This window comes from Ammodytes marinus (assembly GCF_949987685.1).
Source record: "Ammodytes marinus genome assembly, chromosome: 16".
Lineage (NCBI taxonomy): Eukaryota > Metazoa > Chordata > Actinopteri > Uranoscopiformes > Ammodytidae > Ammodytes > Ammodytes marinus.
This window is the reverse complement of record NC_137220.1, coordinates 1,264,868-1,276,840: the sequence shown is the minus strand read 5'-3', so window position 1 is coordinate 1,276,840 and position 11,973 is coordinate 1,264,868. Positions and strand designations below refer to the sequence as shown.

The 11,973-nt window shown below is 36.6% G+C and overlaps 1 protein-coding gene across 1 annotated transcript in view; it reads right to left on the bottom strand.

Annotated features, from left to right (window-relative positions):
- Positions 1-5,868: 5,868 nt before the first annotated feature.
- The window catches only part of LOC307262949 (MBT domain-containing protein 1-like), a gene marked incomplete at both ends in the record, with an annotated part of 18,236 nt that continues 12,131 nt past the window's right edge, over positions 5,869-11,973 (bottom strand). Inside the window, 6 exons of the mRNA XM_080043970.1 lie at positions 5,869-5,969; positions 6,770-6,922; positions 7,557-7,628; positions 8,201-8,438; positions 11,093-11,175; positions 11,424-11,571. Of these exons, the coding sequence (XP_079900096.1) occupies positions 5,869-5,969; positions 6,770-6,922; positions 7,557-7,628; positions 8,201-8,438; positions 11,093-11,175; positions 11,424-11,571 (795 nt within the window). The remainder of the gene's footprint in view (positions 5,970-6,769; positions 6,923-7,556; positions 7,629-8,200; positions 8,439-11,092; positions 11,176-11,423; positions 11,572-11,973) is intronic.

Here is an 11,973-nt window from a genome sequence, read left to right as displayed (position 1 = left end):
AACCACTACGCTGTCTGTGCTTCAATCTATTTTATTTTTAAAACGTTCACTCACTTGAAGGCGGGTGTCTGTTGAAGTTTAAGAACTATTGGATCTGCCCAGTGCCACTCTGGATCTGCCAACCAACAGCATAACGTTTGGTCGTGACGTATGACATGCGCCGGCTGAAACTCAACGTCATTGTTCTCAGCCACTCCCTCTGTTTGCTAATTGGTAAAATCTGGCTGGAGAAAACCCGCAAATATACCGCGGACTCAGACAGATACTGAAGGGAAATAAAAATTGAGCCGAAGTAGGTAGGCGGGCGGTGCCAGGCTAGCAAAATAGCCTTTTACTGATTTAAAAATATATATATATATATATATTTATTGATATATTGACAGGACACCGGAGCAGATGTTACAGCACTTGATAACTTTCCACTTAAAAATATGTAGATTTTTTCCCAATTTTCTCCATAATGCAAAAATAGCAGTAACCCTTAGACTATATTTTTAAAACTTAATTTTATAGTATTTTTGAACATTTATTTTCAATAGGATTTTTGGAAAAGCCTATTAAAACACATCATGTATTGATCTTTAACATTCGATAATTATCATTTAATCCCGGTAAAGGGTTTTTACTGGGAGTTTTTTCTCAGCCGAGCTAAGGGTGTAAGGGCAGGGTGTCATATTGTATCATATTGTATGGAATGTAAAGCCCACTGAGACAAATGTATTTCTGATTTTGGGCTATACAAATAAAACTGATTTGATTTGATTTGATCAGGAAGCAGAAAGTACAAGAGAGGTTCATAAAAGTTAATACAGTTCATTCTTCAACGTCTGAAACACATTTCATCTGTCAATGAAACAGATATTGACACAGTTCAGTTTACCAGAGATTTTATTATACGATTCAAATGAGCAGCTGTGTTGCCTGAAATTTTTGTTGAAAAATTTGAGCTTCAAAGATATTGTTTCACACATTTTCAGAACATTTTTATTTCTTATTTTAAAGATTATTTTTTTTGGCATTGTTCAGTTTATTAGACAGTGTGTAGAGACAGAGATGAAATGTGTCAGAGAGGGGAATGACATGCAGAGAACGACCCGGGCTGGATTCTAACCCGGGTCTGCTGTGAAGAGGACTGAGACTCTATTTAACAAATTGGTACGTCAAAACGATGAGAAAGTAATTCAGCATTTTCAGTAGTTCTGCAGATATCACGAGAACATTCGTAGTGAAATAAAAAGACACACATTTCAAAATTCAACATTTTTTATCTCATAACTTTTTTTTATTGCATAAAAAATGTAAAATGAGTCGAATACTGCAAATGTAATATTTTCTTCACAATCATGCTGCCAAAACATTGCACAATGTATTAAAAAAAGCTTCAACATCAGAACAGAACTACATTTCTTTCGTCAGACACACAATATAAAGATCTTATAGTGTATATTCTTATATACAGCTCTGGAAAAAAATTGAGAGACCACTCCAAATGGTCAGTGTCTCTTGCTTTACTCTTTAAAGGCATAAGGGTAAGGATTAAATAAGTGTATACTTCTTCCTGCTCCTTTTCAGGCATATCTCAACAACACAGATAATTTTTTTTTTTTTTTTTTTTTTTTTTGTGAAAACATAATTTTTGTTTATTGTATTTCCATGCTTTTCATTTTGTTTTGTATGTGGATATGTCTGAAATAAACTAAATCAAATCAAAAAGCATATGTTTGAGTAGAATGAAGATTTAGATTTTATAATATAAACTACTGACAACATTTCTACTATATTCACAATAAAAATATTGTCATTAAAGAGCATTTTCAATAAGTAATGTAGAGATGAAGATTGAAGAGAAATCCAGACTGGTCTCTTCATTTTTTCCAGGGCTGTAGATCAATATGTTTATATATAGTTTTTTAATATAAGAGCTCAGTAAACATTATGTGGACCAACTGGACAATAACACACACACATAGATTCCTTTTTTTAATCCTATTTAACACCTATTTAAAGTTGCTCCGAGGAACTTTCAGTGTGTGTTAATTTTAGCGCCCCCTTTGGACAAAAGCGGTAGTGTTTTTACCACGCCAGCTGTTGTTCCTGGGTGAGCGTATCCATGACAAAGGCATAAAGAAAAACTATATAAAAATAGCATTCATAGCACTGATGGTCTGGTTTGCTGTTATATATAATTTATGATCATCAGAGGAAAAATGAGACACACAACACAATGAGACTGTTTCAGAAATGTTTAAAAGTTCCTCGTAGCACCTTCAAAAGAAATTAGAAATAATACTGGGTTTGGATTTGCGAATTTTAGCTTAAAAACGTTTCTGTATTTTTTGAATTGGCTCTTTTATGCAGGTCTGAAAGGCGTCATGTGAAATACTGCAATGTTTACATTTAAATATCAGATAAAAGCCAGAAAAATAGAAAAAAAATAGTCCAGGCTGTGTATTAACACTGGGTTTTTTTTTAGCGCACACACAGTACAGACAGGTAGTGGATCATGAGGAGATATTCACTGATTTAGACAAAGTGATTTTGACCACAAGCGTTCTCCAGAATCACTGACTACACCTTTAAAATACACATTATTTCACTCAAAACCCCACAGACATCCTATAAACCCATAATATCCTCCTTACATTGTTGACATACACAACACTTCACAAACTGACAAAGATTTTAAAACACAAATTCACACATAAATCATTAAAGGTGCACTATGTAACTTTTTGTTGTGCCAGAGCAGTGAAACATTTTCTAAGGTATATTCTCCATAACTGAATAAACAAACTTTCCTCACAGGAAAATGTAGATCCCTGGAACACTGTTTGAAGTTAGAAAGCTTCCTGAAAAGTTACTGTTTCACTGTTGTTGTTTACAGCAGCAGGGCTCACAGTTTGGTTTACAAACATATTCTAGTCTTAACGTTTGGTTCCAGGTTCCTCAGAATAATTTGAGTTATGATGATAGAATTATTCAACACTAAGAATTACATGTAGAGAAAACATGCTTAGTAAACTAACTGCAGGCTCTGTGAATGTAAACAAATCCCCCTCCTCTGAAACTACACACTGCTCCTTTAACACTGAACAGTTTCCATCTTAAATTACACATACAATCATTTTACCGTTTACAGAAAACAGCTGCGTCCAAAATACAACTTCTTAGCCACTCGACAGTCGCAGACGATCTCTAGAAAAACCTTTTGTAAAAACGTTTATCAAATGTGTGTTTTTATATATAACCGATATTTAGCACCAAGGTACAAAACAGACAGCGAGACGTTGTGGGAGTTTCACGTACAAAATAGACGAAATACACAAAACAGCGCTAGATACAAGTCAGACATTTGAGGACACGGATTGATTGATCGATTCTCACACTCACACACACACACACACACACACACACACACACACACACACACACACACACACACAGATGTACAGCTGTTACTGTCGGCACCAACACATGTAATATGACTCGTAACGTTTACGAACAATTTTTTTTTAGCCAAGTCCACACTCAAATATATACATTTTATAGACGCATTTGTTTTCTTAATTTCGGCTTTCACAGCACACTGCCTCCCTCATTTGCACTAACGTTGAGATACAGAGACACACAGAATTTATTTTAATATTTTATATTATTGCACACCTGCTATACTGCATGTTTACCATTAGTTTAGAATGTGATAAGTTTTGTAAATTGTATTTCAAATCAAATATAGTCCTAAAAGTTTTTGAAAAGATCTCTTATACTATATAATAGATAAACCTATATTGTTTCCCCAACTTTATCATTCTAAATATTCTTTTGATCACTATTTAAAAGGTGTAGTCTGTGATTCTGGAGAACGCTTGTTGTCAAAATCACTTTTTGTAAAAGTCAGTACATTTCCCCATCTCACACACAGTACAGACAGGTAGCGGATCATGAGGAGATATTCACACAGTACAGACAGGTAGCGGATCATGAGGAAATATTCACACAGTACAGACAGGTAGCGGATCATGAGGAGATATTCACACAGTACAGACAGGTAGCGGATCATGAGGAGATATTCACTGATTTAGACAACAACAACAAAAATGTTTTGACAACAAGCGTTCTCCAGAATCACTGACTCCTTCCTTACTAAACTTTTTGTGAGGTATTAATGTTTAGCAATTGAGGATTTAGATCAAACTTGTTACATAAAGTCAAAAAGCTGTTTTGTTATTTCTTGAGGGAAGCTTTACTTTATGGATGTTCACACACACACACACACACACACACACACACACACACACACACACACACACACACACGTTTTTAAATGACTGCTAATCTCAACATGACATTACACAGCATCCAGTATTATATTAATTATTATCACGTCAAGAGTTTTGACCCCGAACACGACACATAAACACGTTCAAACAACAACAGATTTTAGCGTAAAAAAATCCTCTTAGAAAAGTTTTTTTTTTAAATCTCCTTTTTTTCACTTAATTTGAACCAAAGATGAGTAACACTACTGCCTTCCTTTAAGGTGCCACAAGGAACTTTCAGTGTGTGTTAATTCTAGCGCCCCCCTTTGGACAAAAGCGGTAGTGTTTTTACCACGCCAGCTTGTTGTTCCAGGGTGAGCGTATACCCATGACAAAGGCATTAAGAAAAACTATATAAAAATAGCATGACGGTCTTGTTTGCTGTTACATGTTGTTTATGATCATCAGAGGAACAATGAAACTGTTTCAGAAATATTTTAAAAGTTCCTCGTAGCACCTTTAATCATCTTTTATACCTGTACACTTCTTAGTATATTTTAATCTCATTCCAGAGTGTGTAGAGATCCTTCAGAAAATGGCTTGAAAAACCAAAATGAGCGAAATGGTATTTTGTTCTTGGGTAAACCAAAAATTGAGATCGCTAGAGGGGAGTTGAAGAATAAAAACACCATCAGACACAATAAAAATCAATTCATTTAAAGCCCTACTTCACCGGTGGGAATATGAAGGTGTATTGAACTCGGAGATCCTATTTAGTATAAATGTGCCAAAAAAAATGAAATCGGATCATCCTAGCCTGAGAAAAGGCAGAAAGAGTGTTTTATGGTCTCACTGTCTAACCCTACATTTTCCTTCTTGTGAAATCACAGTAAGGGTTAGGATTAACAGGACAGCTGGGCCAAGGGAAGACTGAGGGAAGACTGAGGGAAGAAAAACCTCATTCATTATATTATAACAGTGATTTTATAATGATTATAGAACGCCGGTTCCGTATGGGTGAAGTATTCCTTTAACATGTTGTTAAGCGTAGTTGTCGATGGATTTGGTGGCGCGTGGATTTTTCGTTTTCGAAATGAGAAAATCTGGATATGAGTGGTTACCCTACAACCACTCAGAAAATGTTGAATACTTAACAAACAAATAAATGTTACGTTTGTTAGGATACGTTATAGCTTTATATACATTTATTTAAAATCTCAGCTTATTGGTTACTAGTAAAATCAATAAAGGGAAATCAATAAATCGTTGTTGCAATAAAACCACTCATAACATGTTAAATAAAATACTAAAATGTTATGTATGTAACTTCTTTACACTTAAAATTAACTGCTTTCAAATGTAAAGTTATTGGTTGGAGAATTTTGCGGGGCAACTGAAACTGGATGGACGGAAAGTAGATAGATAGATAGATAGATAGATAGATAGATAGATAGATAGATAGATAGATAGATAGATAGATAGACAGACAGACAGACAGACAGACAGACAGACAGACAGACAGACAGACAGTCAGACAGACAGACAGACAGACAGACAAGACAGACAGACAGACAGACAGACAGACAGACAGACAGACAGATGAGGCCTTCTAGTTCATGTTAGTAAAGGAATCAGTAGATCCGTTGGTTTCTGTTTCATTGCGTTCAGAACAAACTTCTGCTTCAAGGTTTTCTTCTTTAATCTGTGAAGCTGCTGAGACACAAACGTGGAGTCAACGACGGTTATTTAATAAATACACTTTTTAAAATCTCACGTTTAGAATCTATAACAATTTGAAAGTTAAAGGCAGCGATACAACCCTGGAAAAATTTAAGAGACCACTCAAAATGTTCAGTGTCTCTCGTTTTACTATTTATAGGCATATGTTTGAGTAGAATGAACAATTTGGTTTTATGATATAAACTACAGACAACATTTCTACAAAATACCAATATTTTTTTCGTTATTAAGAGCGTTTCCATTAAGTAATGCAGAGATGAAGATTTAAGAAAAATCCAGACTGGTCTCTGAATTTTTTCCAGAGCAATATATTCTGCTAATTTTCAGGTCCAAACGTGGTACTAGTGTTTCACTGCAGTTAAGCCTAGTTCACACTTAACATAATAATAATACATTTCATTTGTGGGCGCCTTTATTGACACCCAAGGACACCTTACAAAACATAATAAAAGCACAAGAAATTTAAAAAGTACATTCAAGGACACTACTTAAAAATATTTCGAATCAGGGTGTTATACTGGGTATGCTGATCAAAACAGCTGTTCCAACTTCTTCCACCACTTATTTAATGAGAAATAAGACAGACAGACAGACAGACAGACAGACAGACAGACAGACAGACACAGACACAGACACAGACACAGACACAGACACAGACACACACACACACACACACACACACACACACACACACACACACACACACACACACACACACACACACACACACACACACACACACACACACACACACAGGTTTCACAGTGTACCTGTATTGGGGTTTCCCAGGGGCCCAGTAGGTGACGGGGTTGATGGGTAGTTTGGGGGCGTTTCGTTCTCGTCTCCTGATTGGTTCCTGGAGACGCCCGTTACCATGGCGCCAGACAGACTGACAGCTCGCTTCACTATCGGCAGCTTCCTCTCTGACAGAAACACAATGGAGTCAGTGAAATTAGATTATTGAAATATTATTATATTTGTAAAATAAAATTGATTTTTACAATGGGAGCGGATGGGACGGAATGCTCAGATATGCAGCCGGGGACCTGACCAGTGACATGCAGGCAGGGGAGGATCTGCCTTTGGTCTAAAGGGGGCGCTAGAATTAACACAGACTGAAAGTTCCTCAGAGCAAATTAAAGCTGGGGTGGAGGATTTGGGGAGAAAATAGCAGTTGGGATAGAGATTTGAATCCAAATACCTCAACCGCTCCACTTGTTCTCTTTGGTCCCTCCCCTATGGTCCCTCCCTGACACGCTCTACACCAACAAAGTCGTGCCAAAGTGAATGGACAGTCCCAACAGCCAATAAGAACAGAGAATCGGAGCCTCGCTCTGATTGGTCAAAGTGTACAGCTCATGTTAACTTTGACCAATCAGAAATCACATACCCCAGCTTTAAAGTACTTATTGTTTTCTAAAAAAATAAATTAAGAATTTCCCAATTTTTTTTTATATTTTCTGATATTAATCCATAAATGTACAAGAAAAAAACAAGAAAAATTGTGAAAGCTGTAATTAATGACTTTATAACGACCTTCTGTTTTAATAAACTTACTCTTCTTCTGTCCTTTGTATTGCTGAGATTTCTTCCTCTGTTTGGACGCGGCAGACTGGAGATCTCTGGAGCCTGGAACATACATCATTTGGTTAATTATATAATCATGTGAAAAGCTAAATAGTAGGTCTCTTCCACAGCCCACTGCCTCCTACATTTCACATCTGTTTATAACTAAGAAACTCCATGAAAGCATAAAAACACAACATGGACATTGTTAGCTACAGTTACATTCACGTTTACAGGTAGTGGATCATGAGGAGATATTCACTGACCTTGACAAAAAGGTATTTTGAAAACAAGCGTTTCTTCCAGAATCGCTGACTAATAAATTAATGTTTGTGCACAAAACATGTAACCTTTACCCATGAGAGATAGAGAGAGAGAGAGTATTCTATGTATATATTCATTACATGTCTGACAGACAGACAGACAGACAGACAGACAGACAGACAGACAGACAGACAGACAGACAGACAGACAGATAGATAGATAGATAGATAGACAGATAGATAGATAGATAGATAGATAGATAGATAGATAGATAGATAGATAGATAGATAGATAGATAGATAGATAGATAGATAGATAGATAGATAGACAGACAGACAGACAGACAGACAGACAGACAGACAGTATTCTACCTGCATTAAGCGCTGGTGGCTGCAGCTGATACCCTGACAGCTGACACCAGCCCACAGGGTAGAGGTCAGGTGACCTGCAGTCCACCCATTGGTCGTACTCGTCCTCCCAGCCGTCAAAGTGTATCCGTAGCAACCGGTGCACGATGCGGGTCACCGTGGCGACGCAGACGAGGCGCGGCTCCATGAGGTCGACGGCCTCAAGCTTCATACCGGGCAGGAAACCGTGGTCTGGGACGTCCTGGGGGGAGGGGAACGATTAATGTTATTTTAATTTTTTTTATATACATTTAACATTGTTCATTCAAGCACTGGTCAATGGGAATTTTGTCTGTTTTTTTGTAATTTTCAATTTTCAATTTTTTTTATATTCCCGTGGTCTGGGACGTCCTGGGGGAAGGGGAAAGATTAGCATTATTTAAATGTTTAATTCTAAATTATATCTATCTTTAATATTTTTTTCATATTCTTTTTTCGTATTATTTTAGTGTTTTTTTTTTTTTTAAATACATTTAACATTGTTTAATCAAGCACTGGTCAATGGGACTTTTGTAAATTTTTTGTCAATTTATCTATATATATTTTTTTTTATATTCCCGTGGTCTGGGACGTCCTGTGGGGGAAGAGGAAAGATTAGCATTATTTAAATGTTTAATTCTATATTATATCTATCTTTAATATTTTTTTCATATTCTTTTTTCCTGGGGGGAGGGGAAAGATTAATGTTATTATTATTTTTTTTTTACATTTAACATTGTTTATTCAAGCACTGGTCAACGGGAATTTTGTCTGTTTTTTTGTAATTTTAAATTTTAAATTTTTTATATATTCCCGTGGTCTGGGACGTCCTGGGGGGAAGGGGAACGATTATTTAATTTTTATTTTTTTATTAAAAGATTTTTACAGAAAAGAGAAACTATAAAAACATTGTTTATTCAAGCACTGGCCAATGAGAATTTTGTCTTTGTCTTTTTTTTTTTTAATATATTTTCCCGTGGTCTGGGACGTCCTGGGGGAAGGGGAAAGTATAATGTTATTTATTATTTTTAATTATTTATTTTTTTACATTTAACATTGTTTATTCAAGCACTGGTCAATGGGACTTTTGTAAATTTTTTGTCAATTTATCTATATATTTTTTTATATATTCCCGTGGTCTGGGACGTCCTGTGGGGGAAGAGGAAAGATTAGCATTATTTAAATGTTTAATTCTATATTATATCTATCTTTAATATTTTTTTCATATTCTTTTTTCCTGGGGGGAGGGGAAAGATTAATGTTATTATTGTTATTTTTTTACATTTAACATTGTTTATTCAAGCACTGGTCAACGGGAATTTTGTCTGTTTTTTTGTAATTTTTTAATATTTTTTTTATATATGTTCCCGTGGTCTGGGACGTCCTGGGGGGAAGGGGAACGATTATTTAATTAAATTTTTTTTATTAAAAGATTTTAACAGAAAAGAGAAACTACAAAAACATTGTTTATTCAAGCACTGGCCAATGAGAATGTTGTCTATTTTTTGTCAATTTTTAAGTTTTTTAAAATATTTTTTGTCAATTTTTTTTATATTTTTCACCGATTTTGACAAAAAAAACGTTCTCCAGAATCAGTTTGACTCCACCCATAAATCAACAACATTTAAAGACAGACTTAAAGTAACTTAGAGTTTGAGATGAAAACATGAATAAAAACACTTTAAAATTTGGCAAACAAAGACAAATCCTACAGAGCCGCTCTGGTGACATCCGAAAAAAAAAAAAACTGTTTGCCCGATTTAGTGATCTGTTTGCATGATTTAATAATCTGTGGCCACAGTTTAATAATTCGTGGGAACGAGATGCTTATGTTGTGGCCACGAATTAACAATTATAAAAGGAGTGCGTGCTGGGTTGTCTATTGTTGCAGCAGGGGTTAGACGCATGTCGGCTATGGACAAGATAGAAGAGATATCGTTCTATTTTAACCTCGGAATGAATTACAATGACATTCTAAAGTCACTTGCTGTTAGGCACGGAGTTATTATAAGTAAGAGGCACTTAATTAGGCTGCTAAAAATGCACGGGTACAGCCGAAGACAATACGATGACCTCGGTGACGTGATAGACTTCATCATGCAACAGCTGAAGGGAAATGGAAACCTGCATGGATACAGATGGATGTACAGCAAATGCATGAAACATGGCATCCGTGCAATATGGAATCTGCATCAATGGTTGCATAGACGGCTTTTCCCGTAAAATAATTTGGCTTTGACTGTAAAAGCACCGTTCACAAACGCCAGAATGTAGAAATACATACGTTCAGTTCACGTTCGCCCCAATTATGAACGAGTTCATGAACGACATGGCCAAATGACTCGCCCCGCTCATCCCTCCCGCTCTGCAATACAGTCACTCCCGTCCCGTTTTGGCTGATCCAGGATTATGCTAGCCTATGTTTGAAACTGCTAACCGCCACGTCGGTGTAGCAGGCGGAACACAGCTATTTGATGGAGTCATGCTAACCGGAGCTATTGCTATCAGACCATAACCTTAACCGATAACCTTAACCTGCCGTGCCTATAGATACATATTGGCTTTGAAAGAAACAACGTACGCAAGTTCATGAGTTTATGGCTCTGTACACACAATGCAGGGCAGTAGGTCAAAAATAGCCGAATTTCTCATGGAAGTTCTGGCTAGTAATGAACTGATTATTAAACTGTGGCCACAAAATAATTATCTCGTTCCCACAAATTATTAAACTGTGGCCACAGATTATTAAGTCATGCAAACAGATCACTAAGTCGGGCAAACATTTATTTTTTTTTTTTTCGGGTGTCACCAGAGCGGCTCCGTACAAATCAGTTGTTTAATTAGTGAATATATTTATTTTTTGCTGTGCTGTTTCACCTTGTTGAAGAGGTTGACCGGAGCAGCCACAGACTTGCTCTCCTTCAGATACTCAAACCATCTGAACGGGAGATTGGTGTAACCTGAAGAACACAAGAAAAACACGTCATGTATACATAAAAAACCACAAGCACCCCCATGCACACAAATTTTTAAGGTGTAAAAAGTCGTTAGACCTCCATGTGTGCATTGTAGTTGTAATGCTGCCTCCCCACCTCTAGGGGGCGTCATGTCGATAGACAGGCAGACAGACAGACAGACAGACAGACAGACAGATAGACAGACAGACAGACAGACAGACAGACAGACAGACAGACAGACATATCGGTACCTCTAGGCGGCGTCATGTCGATGCTGTTGATGGCACAGAATCCGGCGGGGAAGATGGAGGGAGAGGTGGAGTGATAGCAGAACCAATCAGAACCATCAGCCGCTTCTGATCCATCGATACCGACCATCAGGTATCCGTCTGCCAACACCTGGGAGGAGGGGACATACGCACTGTAGCTTTAGTTACAAGTTTGAGACACACGGAGAAGGAAATAACAGCTTTATGCACTGAGGAACGACATACACACTGTAGCTCTAAGTACAACACCAAGGGAGGAAATGATTTGTGATTTATGAAATGAAAACATTTAGTCTACATTTTATTCAGCATTCTAAATTGACCAAAAACCCAGTTGCATAAATCGCCCTCCCTGATGTCTTTTGCAGCTGTTTTTCGGGAGATTTTTTTCTGCAAAACCGCAAAAAATTCACAAAAAATGACGTAAACAACATAACATTTTTTGACTAAAAATAAAACATCGACAAACGGAAAAACTAAAAGTAGTTGCAGAAACTTAGAAAAAGGCGAAAAAAAAAATATTTTTTTCTGT